This window comes from Leucopleurus acutus, assembly GCF_964270905.1.
Source record: "Leucopleurus acutus genome assembly, chromosome: X".
In the NCBI taxonomy this organism is placed as follows: domain Eukaryota; kingdom Metazoa; phylum Chordata; class Mammalia; order Artiodactyla; family Delphinidae; genus Leucopleurus; species Leucopleurus acutus.
This window is the reverse complement of record NC_139148.1, coordinates 94,575,022-94,591,732: the sequence shown is the minus strand read 5'-3', so window position 1 is coordinate 94,591,732 and position 16,711 is coordinate 94,575,022. Positions and strand designations below refer to the sequence as shown.

At 38.2% G+C, this 16,711-nt stretch overlaps 1 protein-coding gene across 1 annotated transcript in view; it reads right to left on the bottom strand.

The window, feature by feature from the left end:
- The window catches only part of COL4A5 (collagen type IV alpha 5 chain), a 215,668-nt gene that overhangs the window by 37,835 nt on the left and 161,122 nt on the right, over positions 1-16,711 (bottom strand). The window contains exons 32-36 of the mRNA XM_082864798.1: positions 15,867-15,956; positions 15,240-15,389; positions 13,767-13,865; positions 12,284-12,373; positions 11,744-11,883 (exon numbers count right to left, since the gene is read on the bottom strand). Coding sequence (XP_082720924.1) covers positions 11,744-11,883; positions 12,284-12,373; positions 13,767-13,865; positions 15,240-15,389; positions 15,867-15,956 — 569 coding nt within the window. The remainder of the gene's footprint in view (positions 1-11,743; positions 11,884-12,283; positions 12,374-13,766; positions 13,866-15,239; positions 15,390-15,866; positions 15,957-16,711) is intronic.

Genomic DNA, 16,711 nt, shown 5'->3' with positions numbered 1-16,711 from the left:
ACCATGTAAAGAGATTTTAAAAATCAATGGGAAAAATATGATCATTCTATGACCTGTAAAAGTTTTTCTCAAAACACTAAAATCCCTCTTCCTGTCAGTTATACATGTATAGAGAGTCAAGTTCATATGTTGATCATTTCAACTTCACTAGCTTTCTTGGCTGCACATCTAAAGTCTCTCAAATGGTGGCAGTGTCAACATTCCTTTGGCTGGCTATTTCATCTCTAACTCCATCTACATTAGATTTAAATTTCATTTCCAGTATTATCACCTTTCCTTTTTTTTTTTTTACTGCACTTTCATCATTGTTGGTCAATTTTCTCTTTTGATTATCCATTTTTGTTAAATTTCAGTTTGGTTTATCAATGAGAGACAGAGGCAACACACCTACATGCTTTGCTGTCAATGCATTATGGGAACAATAGATTCACAGTGATGAATCACTGACAGAATCTGAAAGAAGTGAAATGACTGCTCACTGATCATGATGCACAGTAGATATTTACATAGTGGTTTAGGGATTGAAGAGCTAATATATCATGGTAAATTAAATTTGAACCATATTGTTGTGGACTGATGCTATTTAACTAAACTGTTGTAACAAATTTGTGCATATGAGAACTGTACAGAGCAAGGACTGCCTGTGCCTATTAGAACTGAGAGGTAAAATCTTATTTTTTAAATATGTCATCATTTTAAGATAAAATAATACCACCTGAAAGAAAGAGTAGGATACTTCAAATACATGATTTCCTGGTTTTGTCAGCTCTGCAAATGTCCAAATTTAGTGTAGATTTCCTTATTGAAATATACTTGTAGGATGCATAGAAAAACTAAGAGTTAGCCTCTTGCTTGAAGAGTTGAATATACTGTGGACACTGGCCAGTTGAAACATGGTTTTCTGCTGCCATCCATTATAGTTTCAGAGATGAATTATTATGGTAATTTTGGTTGCACTATATGGATGTTAAAGTTCACTCAGTCTAGAAAAAAATATGTATAAACAAATTTAGAAAAATTTTAAAATGTAATTTCAAATCAATGAGTAAAGAATGGAGCTCATAACAAATGGGTTTGGGTTATTTGGATAATTTGTTTGGAAAAAAATATATAGTTCCTCACCTTGCAAAACATACAGAAAAAGTCAGATGGGTTAAAGATGTAAACATAAAGAACAAAATCATGCAAATACTGGAATAAAATATATAGGATTCTTTTTATAATCTTAGATATAGAAGTCTTCATAACATTCAGAAAACTATGCTCCTGATCTTTCCTGCCAAATCTGTTTCTCCCCAAATCCTTCCTATCTAGGTATGTAGCAACTCCATTCTTGCAGTTGCTCAGATAAAAACTTTAGAGTCATTCTTGACATCTCTCTTTCTCTCATATTCCATACACAAATCTTGCTGACTTGACTTGGAAAATATCTTAAGATTCTGACAGTTTCTTATCACTTCCAATGCCACCACCCTGATCCAAGCTATCAACATCTCTAGTTTGTATTATAAATAAAAATAAAAATAAAATAATAATAATAAAAAGTGTCATAATTGGTCTCACTCTTTTCATCCTTACTCCTCTGTGATTTATATCCAAAATGAGAGCTGTGATTTTTTTTAAATTAAAGTACAATCATGTTATTCCTTCCACTTGTCCCTTATTTCACTTAGGAGTATAAGCCTTACTATGATCTTAAAAGCCCTAGATAATCTACCCTCCATTACCAACCTGATCTCATCTCCTACTGACTTTCACCTCAATACTTGGCTTAATTCACACTAGCCTCATTTATATTTCTCGATATGCCAGGGTCTTTGAATGACTAACCCCCTCATTGCATGAAACCACTTAAACAATGGTTATCAGAGAAGCTTTTCCTTACTACCCTATTTTAAAAAATGTAACATTTCTCAGCAATTCTTATCCCCAAGCCTCACTCTAATTTTGCAATACCTTCTAACAAACTTATTTATTTTGTTTATTTTGTTCACTGACTAGATGTAAACTCCATGCAGGCAGTGAATTTGTTTCACTCATACTCTATCTCCAGCACCTAAAATAGTTCCTGGCACATCATACATACTCAATAGGTATTTTTTGAATGAATGAATGAGTATAACATTCGTTTATGTTAAAATGTTAAACTTCTACTTGATGAAATATACAGTAAACACTGTAGTAAGACAAGCAACTGACTGGGAGAAACTATTTGCAACATATATAATAGACAATGGATGCATCTTTGGTGTTTATAAAGTACTTTTACAAATCAATAGGAAATACATAAGCAAATCCCCTCCTAAAAAATGAGGCAAAGAGTATGAATAGAAAATTTGCTGAGCAGATATACATAGAAGAAATCTCACTTGGAATCAGGAAAATTCAAATTTAAACAATGATATGCTACTTTTTACCCATTAGATTGGCAAAATTAGAAAGACTGATAATACCTAATACTTGTAAAATGAGGAGAAAATAGAAAATTTCTTACACTGATCAAGGGAGTATCAAGCAGTAGAGCTATTTAATTAGAAAAATTTGCCAGTAACTATCAATATTAAAAAGGAATATACAGGCTTCTGCACACCATCCCAGAGCTGAGGTGTTGGCACAGTTATTTCCCAGGAGGAACTCTGGTCTGAAGGGCCAGGTGCGAGAACTCTGCATGCGGCCCCCTATGAGCAAGGGAAACCAGACTAAGCAACAAGGGAAAAAAAGTTAGACACTCCACGAGAAAATGAGGAAAAGCAGCAATTAGAGGAAGACCTTCAAGATGGCAGAAGAGAAAGACGTGGAGATCACCTTCCTCCCTACAAATACATCAGAAATACATCTACATGTGGAACAGCTCCTACAGAACACCTACTGAACGCTGGCAGAAGAAACTCCCCACGTACCTGGGTAGGGCAAAAGAAAAAAGGAAAAACAGAGACAAAAGAATAGGGACGAGACCTGTCCCTTGGGGAGGAACCTGTGAAGGAAGAAAAGTTTCCACACACTAGGAAGCCCCTTCGCTGGTGGAGATGGGGGATGGCAGGGGGAAGCTTCGGAGCCACGGAGGAGAGCGCAGCAACAGGGGTGCAGAGGGCAAAGTGGAGAGATTCCCGCACAGAGGATCGGTGCTGACCACCACTCACCAGCCCGGGAGGCTTGTCTGCTCACCCACCAGGGCGGGTGGGGGCTGGGAGCTGAGGCTCGGGCTTCGGAGGTCAGATCCTAGGGAGATGACTGGGGTTGGCCACGTGAAGACAGCCTGAAGGGGGCTAGTGAGCCAGAAAAGGCCGGGAGGGAGTCAGGGAAAAAGTCTGGACCTGCCTAAGAGGGAAGAGACCATTGTTTCGGGGTGTGCGAGGAGAGGGGATTCACAGCACCGCCTAAACGAGCTCCAGAGACGGGCGCGAGACGTGGCTATCAGCGCAGACACCAGAGACGGGTATGAAATGCTAAGGCTGCTGCTGCAGCCACCGAGAATCCTGTGTGCAAGCACAGGTCACTATCCACACCACCCCTCCCGGGAGCCTGTGTAGCCCGCCACTACCAGGGTCCCGTGATCCAGAGACAACTTCCCAGGGAGAACAAATGGCGCGCCTCAGGCTGGTGCAAAGACATGTGTGCCTCTGCCACCGCAGGCTCGCCCCGCATTCCGTACCCCTCCATGCCCACCTCGGGCTGAGTGAGCCAGAGTCCCCTAATCAGCTGCTCCTTTAACCCCATCCTGTCTGAGCGAAGAACAGATGCCCTCAGGTGACCTACATGCAGAGGTGGGGCCAAATTCAAAGCTGAACCCCAGGAGCTGTGTGAACAAAGAAGAGACAGGGAAATCTCTCCCAGCAGCCTCAGGAGCAGCGGATTAAATCTCCACAATCAACATGATGCACTCTGCATCTGTGGAATACCTGAATAGACAACAAATCATCCCAAAATTGAGGCGGTGGACGTTGGGAACAATGATATATATATTTTTTTCCTTTTTCTCTTTTTGTGAGTGTGTATGTGCATGCTTCTTTGGGTGATGTTGTCTGTAAAGTTTTGCTTTTACCATTTTTCCTAGGGTTCTGTCTGTCTGGTTTTTTTGGTTTGTTTTGTTTTATTACTTTTTAATTGTTTTTTATTTTTAATAATTATTTCTTATTTTAATAACTTTATTTTATTTTTTCTTTCTTTCTTTCTTTTTTTCTCCCTTTTCTTCTGAGCCATGTGGCCAACAGGGTCTTGGTGCTCTGGCTGGGTGTCAGGCCTGTGGCTCTGAGGTGGGAGAGGCGAGTTCAGGACATTGGTCCACCAGACACCTCCAGCTCCACGTGATATCAAACGGTGAAAGCTCTCCCAGAGATCTCCATCTGAACACTAAGACCCAGGTACACTCAATGACCAGCAAGCTACAGTGCTGGACACCCTATGCCAAACAACTAGCAAGACAGGAACACAACCCCGCCCAGTAGCAGAGAGGCTGCCTAAAATCATAATAAGGTCACAGACACCGCAAAACACACCACCAGACACGGACCTGCCCATCAGAAAGACAAGATCCAGGCTCACCCACCAGAACACAGGCACAAGTCCCCTCCACCAGGAAGCCTACACAACCCAATGAACCAACCTTAGCCACTGGGGGCAGACACCAAAAACAATGGGAACTACTAACCTTCAGCCTGCAAAAAGGAGACCCCAAACACAGTAAGTTAAGCAAAATGAGAAGACAGAGAAACACACAGCAGATGAAGAAGCAAGGTAAAAACCCACCAAACCAAACAAATGAAGAGGAAATAGGCGGTCTACCTGAAAAAGAATTCAGAGTAATGATAGTAAACATGATCTAAAATTGTGGAAATAAAAGGGAGAAAATACAAGAAACGTTTAACAAGGACCTAGAAGAACTAAAGAGCAAACAAACAATGATGAACAACACAATAAATGAAATTAAAAATTCTCTACAAGGAATCAATAGCAGAATAACTGAGGCAGAAGAACGGATAAGTGACCTGGAAGATAAAATAGTGGAAATAACTACCACAGAACAGAATAAAGAAAAAAGAATGAAAAGAATTACGGACGGTCTCAGAGAACTCTGGGACAACGTTAAATGCACCAATATTCGAATTATAGGGGTCCCAGAAGAAGAAGAGAAAAAAAAGGTGACTGATAAAATATTTGAAGAGATTATAGTTGAAAACTTCCCTAATTTGGGAAAGGAAATAATCAGTCAAGTCCAGGAAGTCCAGAGTGTCCCATACAGACTGAATCCAAGGAAAACATGCCAAGACACATATTAATCAAACTATCAAAAATTAAATACAAAGAAAACATATTAAAAGCAGCAAGGGAAAAACAACAAATAACACACAAGGGAATCTCCATAAGGTTAACAGCTGATCTTTCAGCAGAAACTCTGCAAGCCAGAAGGGAGTGGCTGGACATATTTAAAGTGACGAAAGGGAAAAACCTACAACCAAGATGACTCTACCCAGCCAGTATCTCATTCAGATTCGACAGAGAAATTAAAACCTTTACAGACAAGCAAAAGCTGAGAGAATTCAGCACCACCAAACCAGCTTTACAACAAATGCTAAAGGAACTTCTTTAGGCAGGAAACACAAAAGGAGGAAAAGACCTACAATAACAAAAGCAAAACAGCTAAGAAAACAGTAATAGGAACATACATATTGATAATTACCTTAAATGTAAATGGATTAAATGCTCCAAACAAAATGCATAGATTGGCTGAATGGATACAAAAACAAGACCTGTATATATGCTGTCTACAGGAGACCCACTTCAGACCTAGGGACACACACAGACTGAAAGTGAGGGGATGGAAAAAGATATTCCATGCAAATGGAAATCAAAAGAAAGCTGGAGTAGCAATTCTCATATCAGACAAAATAGACTTGAAGATAAAGACTATTACAAGAGACAAAGAAGGACACTACATAATGATCAAGGGATCAATCCATGAAGAAGATATAACAATTGTAAATATTTATGCACCCAACATAGGAGCACCTCAATATGTAAGGCAAATGCTAACAGCCATAAAAGGGGAAATCGACAGTAACACAATCATAGTAGGGGACTTTAACACCCCACTTTCACCAATGGACAGACCATCCAACATGAAAATAAATAAGGAAACACAAGCTTTAAATGATACATTAAAGAAGATGGACTTCATTGATATTTATAGGACATTCCATCCAAAAACAACAGAATTCACTTTCTTCTCAAGTGCCCATGGAACATTCTCCAGAATAGGTCATATCTTGGGTCACAAATCAAGCCTTGGTAAATTTAAGAAAATTGAAATCATATCAAGTATGTTTTCCAACCACAATGCGTTGAGCCTAGATATCAATTACAGAAGAAAATCTGTTAAAAATACAAACACATGGAGGCTAAACCTTACACTACTAAATAACCAAGAGATCACTGAAGAAATCAAACAGGAAATAAAAAAACACCTAGAAACAAATGACAATGAAAACACGATGACCCAAAACCTAAGGGATACAGCAAAAGCAGTTCTAAGAGGGAAGTTTATAGCAATACAATCCCACCTCAAGAAACAAGAAAAACATCAAATAAACAACCTAATCTTACACCTAAAGCAATTAGAAAAAGAAGAACAAAAAAACCCCAAAGTTAGCAGCAGGAAAGAAATCATAAAGATCAGATCAGAAATAAATGAAAAAGAAATGAAGGGAACAATAGCAAAGATCAGTAAAACTAAATGCTGGCTCTTTGAGAAGATAAGCAAAATTGATAAACCATTAGCCAGTCTCATGAAGAGAAAAAGGGAGAAGACTCAAATCAATAGTATTAGAAGGCTTCCCTGGTGGTGCAGTGGTTGAGAATCTGCCTGCTAATGCAGGGGACATGGGTTCGAGCCCTGGTCTGGGAAGATCCCACATGCCGCAGAGCAACTAGGCTCATAAGCCACAACTACTGAGCCTGCGCGTCTGGAGCCTGTGCTCCGTGACAAGAGAGGCCGTGACAGTGAGAGGCCCGCGCACCGCGATAAAGAGTGGCCCCTGCTTGCCACAACTAGAGAAAGCCCTCGCACAGAAATGAAGACCCAACACAGCAAAAATTAATTAATTAATTAATTCCTACCCCCAACATCTAAAAAAAAAAAAGATCCTTTAAAAAAAATAGTATTAGAAATGAAAAAGGAGAAGTCACAACTGACACTGCAGAAATATAAAGGATCATGAGAGATTACTACAAGCAACTATATGCCAATAAAATGGACAACCTGGAAGAAATGGACAAACTCTTAGAAAAGCACAACTTTCCGAGACTCAACCAGGAAGAAATAGAAAATGTAAACAGACCAGTCACAGGCACTGAAATTGAGACTGTGATTAAAAATCTCCCAACCAACAAAAGCCCAGGACCAGATGGCTTCACAGGCAAATTCTATCAAACATTTAGAGAAGAGCCAACAGCTATCCTTCTCACACTCTTCCAAAAGATAGCAGAGGGAGGAACACTCCCAAACTCATTCTACGAGGCCACCATCACCCTGATACCAAAACCAGACCAAGATGTCACAAAGAAAGAAAACTACAGGCCAATATCACTGATCGACATAGATGCAAAAATCCTCAACAAAATACTAGCAAAGAGAATCCAACAGTACATTAAAAGGATCATACACCATGATCAAGTGGGGTTTATCCCAGGAAGGCAAGAATATACAATGGAGAAAATACAGCCTCTTCAATAAGTGGTGCTGGGAAAACTGGACAGCTACATGTAAAAGAATGAAATTAGAACACTCCCTAACACCATACACAAAAATAAACTCAAAATGGATTAAAGACCTAAATGTAAGGCCAGACACCATAAAACTCTTAGAGGAAAACATAGGCAGAACACTCTATGACATAAATCACAGCAAGATCCTTTTTGACCCACCTCCTAGAGAAATGGAACTAAAAACAAAAATAAACAAATGGGACCTAATGAAACTGCAAAGCTTTTGCACAGCGAAGGAAACCATAAACAAGACGAAAAGACAACCCTCAGAATGGGAGAAAATACTTGCAAATGAAGCAACTGACAAAGGATTAATCTCCAAAATTTATAAGCAGCTCATGCAGCTCAATATCAAAAAAAACAAACAACCCAATCCAAGAATGGGCAGAAGACCTAAACAGACATTTCTCCAAAGAAGATATACAGATTGCCAACAAACACATGAAAGGATGCTTAACATCACTAATCATTAGAGAAATGCAAATCAAAACGACAATGAGGCATCAACTCACACCAGTTAGAATGGCCATCATCAAAAAATCTACAAACAATAAATGCTGGAGAGGGTGTGCAGAAAAGGAAACCCTCTTGCACTGTTGGTGGGAATGTAAATTGATACAGCCACTAGGGAGAAAAGTATGGAGGTTCCTCAAAAATCTAAAAATAGAACTACCATACGACCCAGCAATTCCACTACTGGGCATATACCCCGAGAAAAGCATAATTCAAAAAGAGTTATGTACCACAGTGCTCACTGAAGCTCTATTTACAATAGCCAGGACATGGAAGCAACCCTAAGTGTCCATCGACAGATGAATGGATAAAGAAGATGTGGCACATATATACAATGCAATATTACTCAGCCATAAAAAGAAACGAAATTGAGTTATTTGTAGTGAGGTGGATGGACCTAGAGTCTGTCATACAGAGTGAAGTAAGTCAGAAAGAGAAAACAAATACTGTATGCTAACACATATATATGGAATCTAAAAAAAAAAAATGGATGTGAAGAACCTAGGGGCAGGACAGGAATAAAGACGCAGATGTAGAGAATGGACTTGAGGACACGGGGAGGGGGAAGGGTAAGCTGGGACGAAGTGAGAGAGTGGCATGGACTTACATATATTACCGAAGATAAAATAGATAGCTGGTGGGAAGTAGCCGCATAGCATAGGGAGATCAGCTTGGTGCTTTGTGACCACCTAGAGGGGTGGGATAGGGAGGGTGGGAGGGAGATGCAAGAGGGAGGAGATATGGGGATATATGTATATGTATAACTGATTCACTCTGTTATAAAACAGAAACTAACACACCATTGTAAAGCAATTATACTCCAATAAAGATGTAAAAAACAAAAAGGCATATGTATGCTGGATTCCAGCAAATCTATTCAGAATTTATTCTATGGCAATATTTACCAAATAATCTTAAGATATTTATGTAGGTATGGGTAAGAATTTCAGTGCAACATATGTTTGTAATCATGAAAATATAGAAACAACTTCAGTACTAATAATAGGTTAAATTATTTATGGTTAACCTAAACAGAAAATACTTTATAATTATGAAAAAGAATGAGGTGTATATTTATAGGCTGATAAAGAAAGTATGCTAAGATCTACAAACTATGACCACTAGGTCCAGAGCAGATATATAGTACTGAATATGATTTCATGCATATAAATAAAAATATAACTTCCATTCAAAGATGCCACATCATTCCATGCATCAATAACTGAGGGAAAAATGCTTCTAATTATCATTGTAAGATGTTTCCCATTGTGAGATGCACCTCAATATCAGAGATTTTGAATTGTACAAAACTGAGTCTTAAAATTGATGAAATACCTATCATATACACAAACATATATATGCGTAAAAAGCCTTTTCTGTACAAATACATGAGGAACTACTAAACGTGGTTACCTTGGGGAAGAACTGTGGATTTGGAGTATGTAAATGTGTGGAAAGACGAGTTCTCATTTTACATCATTTCATACTGGTTGATTTTATTTTTATTGATTTATAACATTATACATAAAAGTTTCATGTGTACAACATTATACTTCTACTTCTGTATACACTACGGTGTGCTGGTTGATTTTTAAAATCAATCTAATTTGTTACTATTAATATAAAAACTTAAAAAGACAAAAATTGAAATGCACATATCTTTTGACCCAGCAATTTCACTTTTAAGAATCTCTACAGTATAAATAATTGTACATGTGTCCACAGATATGTGTAAGAATGTTCATTATGATATGAATTGCAACAGAAGTAGGATATCATGCAGCCATTAACAATGATGTACACTGAGGAAGAAAACTGATTAAGATATACTGAAAGAAGAAATATTAAAAGGCATAAGTGATAAGGTAACATACAGAATAGTGTGTATTCTATGATTCTACATATGCACAAAGTATAGAAAAAACAAAATTCTGTGTGTATATATGTGTGTGCGTGTGTGTGTGTGTGTGTGTGTGTGTGTGTGTGTGTGTATTGAGAGAAAGAGAGAGAGAGAAAGAGAATATGTTGCAAGGGATTCAAATTTACACACCAACTATTAACAGTGGATTCTATGGGGAAGGGAATGGAATAAAGAAGACGTGTTATAAAGGAGATTTTCACTTTTGCCCTTGATATGTCTGTATTATTATTTTTAGTAAGATATGTGTTCATGTATTACTGATAAAATTTAAATAGAAAAAATTAAGATTCATTTCAATAAACTTTATACTGTTAATCCACAATTAATATGCAGAAATTTCTCTTGATTACTTCTTAAAATAAGTTGATGGACTGGGCAATCAAAAGATATTCTTTTTGGGGACTTCCCTGGTGGTCCAGTGGTAAAGAATCCCCCTTACAATGCAGGGGACACGGGTTTGATCCCTGGTTGGGGAACTAAGGTCCCACATGCCGCAGGGCAACTAAGCCCATGTGCCACAACTACAGAGCTTGCGTGCCTCAATGAGAGAGGCTTTGTGCCACAAACTACAGAGCCCACATGCCCTGGAGCCCGCGCACCACAACTAGAGAGAAGCCTGCGTACCCCGACGAAGAGCCCGCGCGCTGCAACAAATAAAAGATCCCGCATGCCACAACTAAGACCCGATGCAGCCAAAAAAAGAAAGAAAATAAATATAGTCTTTTTGTATACTATTAAAAAGAAATTATCTTTAAAATGTTATTCAATAACTTCTTATCTCAGTGGGAACTTTCACTACTTTCATGGAAGTTGAGCAACACAATTCCTTTTCTAATACTCTCAGGTCTTGTGTTGTAACTGAATGATTAAACATCATTATAAGACAAACAATTCACTGGGAGAAAATACTTGCAACATATATATTAGACAATGGATACCTCTCTGCTAGTTATAAAATACTTCTGCAAATCAATAGCAATTACTACCTTTTTACATGGAATTAAGCAGTTATCAAACATTTGTGAGTCCAGTGATTCTTAAACGAGTTCTAGATTTGATTGCTTGAGAAATACCACCAAAGTTTTCACACTGACTAGGGACAGAGAGAGATATGTAAAACTGTTTTCGGAGAACCACCTCAGATATGCAGTTAAGAATACTACTGCACCTGCATTAATTTTATAAGTTACTTCGCCTATAAGCCTCTTCAAATTAGTTAATAATAATATTAGGACAAAGACCAACAACTCCATCACTACAAAGGAAAAAAAAAACCCCAAGCTAGGCAGAAATATGCTTTTGGGTTACTGAAACATGCTCAAAGAGTAAGATAGAGGGAAAATAAAGAAATCAGAAAGATTTCCCCCCCTTTTTTTGGACTGTCTGCAAACCTAAAATATATCTCCTTACAATACAGGAGAAAAGAGAAGGAATGAACTTCTTGCCCAGACTATACCACGTCATTCTATAGTTTAAGTAAGAATTAGGAACGAGTACAATGTTAAGGAAACATCATATCTGCTCAGGCATATGCCTGAGGAGGATTACCTTTGGGCCAGGAAGACCTGGAAGACCAATGCCTGAAATACCAGGATCACCTTTTTCTCCTTTCTGTCCAGGTAATCCCGGGGATCCAGATTGTCCAGGAACTCCAGGAGGTCCAGGAGACCCTTTTGCACCCTGGGGGCCTGTTAGAAACATGTAATATGCAATCTTTTACAAGATATTGTTTGTGGGATATATATGATGCACATGACCAAGCAAAAAGCCTTTTAAAAAGAATTCTTCAAATTCTGATATATATAATAATGAGCTTTACAACCAGGATTATATAAAAGCCTATTTTTCAAGGAAGTTTAAGTGAAAGGGTATGCTGGAGAAAACAATGTAAGTTTGTGAATTCTTTCTAAAGCTCTGTCTCTTAATTCGCACTTCAAATATTTGGGTAATGAGAGAGCTCTACCCACTGACTGCCTTAGATATTGTCTCTGTTTGACTCTATCAACACCAGTCTCATTTCTAATAACAAAGATAGTGAACCATCTTCCATTAATGGAACTAAACATTTGGGAAATTTTCATCACTCACCTGGAAAGCCCATATCGCCTATGTTTCCTTTAAGTCCAGGAGGTCCTGTAAGTCCTGGCTTCCCAGGGAGACCAGGGTTACCCTTGGGACCTACAAAAGTCAAATTGGTAAAATTAAGACAACTCAGCAATATTAAGGTTTCCTGGTTTCCTGGTATGGGTTGTAATTAAAATGCAAGCGTGAGATTGAATGGATTAAATCTTAACATATGATTAAGTTCCACAGATCTAACTCAGCATAAAACAGTTAAGAGTTACCTAAGAAATCTCTTTAGGAACACATTACAATATAATCATGGTAACAGAGGTTTCCTAATACAAATTTATTTTAAAAATGCAAAACTTTCACCAAGACACCTTGTTTCTTGCCCTAAAACTATTCCAATCACCTGAAATCTTATTTGTTGTTTGTGTATAAGTAAGTACCTTACTATATTTATCACAGGCAAATCCAATATAAAGGGACTCTTTTTAAAAGATTCAGAAGTGGCATTCCCATGTAGAGCCTGATCATGTGAGACCAGAAGAGGAAAGTGGTAACCTATCATGATACACCCTCAGCACATTAGGCCAGGGATAGATAAGAGTTGATGGAGAAGTACTGGACTATCTCCCCGCAACAGTCATGGCTGTTGTGCTTACACATTCTTCCCAGAGCTTAGATACTTGAGCTCTGTGGTGTCACCCAGGTATTTTCCAAGGACCACAATGTTGCCTTAAATATTATTTTCTTTTATTTTTTCTTTCACACTGTCTTCCAGCTTGGGGAAGAAAATGCAAAATATGTGAAGGATAGAAAAGGAGATAATTTCTCCTTCCTACTACATCAAGGTAAAGCAGTACAGAGTCCAGAACAGAATAACTGACTTAAAGGGCTCCTACAAAGATGGAGATGAGCTACTCTTTATTCCTTAGGGGCCCAACTAAAAGAAAATGGCTTAAGAAGCAGCAAGAAAGAGTTTTATTAGAAATAAGAAAAACAAATCCATGTTGACTGTAAGAGTGATTAATGCTATAACACATTACCAAGGTAGATTGTGAAATTTTTATCCCTAGAAACTTTTAAAAATAGAATTGGCAGCCATCTGTTTTACATGGTTTAATGATTGACTTATCTGAAGACAGAGAACTGAAAAGGGTGAATTCTTCAGGCTCCTACCAGATAACCTGTCTTATTTACATATGCTGCAATGTATATAAATAAAACACAGCACCTTACTTGGATGTACTTCTGATTTTGCATACACACTGATGCCACAAAAAGAAGAAACTGACCAAAGCAAAATATTCTACAAATCTTGTCTGTTGACACTTGGGCCAAATGGCAACATCTTTGTTAAGGAGAGGTCCGTATCTCAGTAGCTACCCAAGCATATTGCCATGACCAGATTCAAAATATCATCACACATGATAAATACATAATTACTTTGTTCCAGGGTTCAGGATCAACCACCCAATTGCTACAGGTGGTTTATCCTACTTACCCGACGGTCCTGGTAATCCAGGCTGTCCACTCAGTCCAGGTTGCCCTGGGTCTCCAGGCAAACCCTGATAACCTTTTGGCCCTGCAACTCCAGGAATACCTTCCAAGGATGAGTATAAGAAAGACAAGTTAGGCTGATATCATTAAATAAATTTGGTGAAGCAAGCTAACCAAACTCTGAAATATGAATGAAATACAGTGATATTCTGATATAGTATGAACCAACAGCACTGGACTCACTAAAATCCCCCACTTTTTTATTTAGCTACCATTAAGAATTGCAGAGCACTCAATAATTAAGTCACTTTCCTCTTTGGTCCTCAGTTTCTTAACACTGTAAAATGAAGGAATTGGGGAGGATTATCTCTAAGCTATCTCTTAGATTCTATAACTATCCTTAATAACCCTATATCACAGGCAAATACAGTTTACTGCCTCTGTTTTGCAGAAGGCATAATGGAAAGAGAAGAGAAGACTTGAAAGAAGTAAGTCAAGAAAGTATCTCATTTTAACAAGAATAAAAATTAGGTGGCTTTGCTTCTTTCATGACTGCATACAGTAATGTCTTAACACTCTTTTTTGAGGAGAAATCCCACCAGGTCCTGCTCATAGGGAAGCTTATAACATCTGTGTACACACACACCTGCACACACACTCACACGCGGACTGACAGTAGTAATGGTTACAACACAGAGTCACAAACTTTACTATGATCTGCAAATAAACATATATAGTTTTTAAAGTTCCATGTTGTTTGAAAGACTATTCTATATAGATTGGATTGTGTATTATTTATTGATCTGTGCTTATTCATATTTTCTGGTGCTTTGTTATGAATATATTATACTTTTATAAAAAGAAAAAAGGACTTTTAAATGTTAAAAACCTGTTACACTTCATACCTTATTTGCTTCTAATAAAATAACTGTAACAACACAGTCATTCCCTAGACCTACTTTCAGCGACCTCCCCCAGAGCTGAGCTTGGCTGTTCAAAGTCCAATACTTGTTTATTCTTCCAGGGCAGAATAACAATGAACTGTACGTAAAAGTCAAGCATGATGTGGATATCAAAACACTGCAGGGCAACAAAGTACCACTCATCCTCATCTGGTTTCAAGGTGAAAAAGTTTAAAGGACCAGCAAATTTTCCAAACACTGAAATCTGTTTTCCAAGTCATTCTGGCTATAGATCTTTTTTCTCTTGACCACATCCTATATACTATTTTCTGGAAGGCCTGAAAGTGACTGTCTATTTTAAAACCTCATAGTTTGTGACAGATAAACTACAAAGAAAATACTCAAACAAAAGTTGATCAGTGAAATCAGTGAAAATTAACTTTCATTACCAAAATTTGATGCACCTAACTGCCTTTTGTTGGTGAGCCCTGGATTACAAGTCACTTTCCATGCTATTAAAAATTAAAATTCATATATAGCAGGAAACACATTAATAAATAAATGCATTCACTCACCTGGTAGGCCAGGGTCCCCTTTCTCTCCTTTTGAGCCCAGCAGATCTGGATCCATTGGTCCAGGAAGGCCTGGAAGGCCAGGCTCTCCTTTACTACCTTTCTCTCCTGCAGGGCCAGGAAGTCCTGGCTGACCCTGCAAACCATCATCACCTAAACACAACATGTGTGGGGAAGACACAGCAGATCAGATTTATCCGTCCAGGATTAATGCATATATAAAGATTATTCATATGTTACATAGTTGGGTAGGCCACTGACCACCCAAAACACTTAGGCACCTTATTTACTGTCTATAAATAACTCGAGCTCACACACACTTTTACACTCAAATAACAATCTCTCTTCTGGGATTCTTGGACAATTACGAAGACTGTAAAAAGTAAAAATTTAATCCCTATATTCTGTTATTTTGAGCTAAGCACTTACCCATGTTTCATAGTATTCAAGCTAAGCATACCACCAAACTTAAAACAGTACCTATTTAAATGCCATGAAAATACAAGAAACAAAATACAAGTAAGCATTGCTCATTTTAAAGCAGTCAAATAAAAATATTCTATATTGACATAAAGTAAAATATTTAATTTTCTTTCTTTCATGCATCTGCCAGCAAACCCTGAATATTACCTTTGAGACCAGGAACACCACTCCTGCCAGGAATTCCCAAAGGTCCTGTTGGGCCTGGAGGTCCCATCATACCCATTTCACCTTTGGCACCTTTTAAGAATATCGATAAGTATCTTTTACCTTTCCTTGACCTTGGAAAGATAAAAGATAAGTTTAAAGATGTCAACTGGAAAACTATTGAAACTTGGAGGGAAGGCACTAAGTTTCACCCCTTTCCAACTACTGTAACCTTAATGACCACTACTACCTATATCATTGTGGTAGTTAGTCTCTAAAGATGGTCCCCAAATGAACCACACTTCCCAGTATACACAGCCTAGAGTAGCCTTCTCCCCTTGAATTTAGGATGACTCTGTGCCTTACCCTTGACTAAGTGACACTGTATGACTCCCAATGCTAGATCATAAGAAGTCTTGCAGCTTCCATCTGTGGCTCTTAGTACACTCACTTTCAGTTTTGGGGATTCTCTCTTTTGGAAGCCAGCTGCCCTGGAAGGAGAGCAGCTACCCTGATACTACCATAACACGAAGTACCTCTATGGATAATGAGATACCATGTGAAGAGGCCAATGAACACTCAGGTGTCAGAGAAGTAGATCCTTCAACACCAACCACTCCAGCTGACGCCGTGTGGATCAGAGATAAACAACCCTGGCAAGCCATCCCTTAATTCCTGACCCGCAAACCTTGAGCAAAATTAAAAGGTTGATTTAAATCATTAAATTTCGGGGTCATTTGTTACACAGCAATATATAACTGGAGCCCTCAGACAGAAAAAGTGTAATGCAAATAGCAAAGTGAGTTTCCTACAATCAAAGACATTTAACACTTTTTCTTAAAGGACAG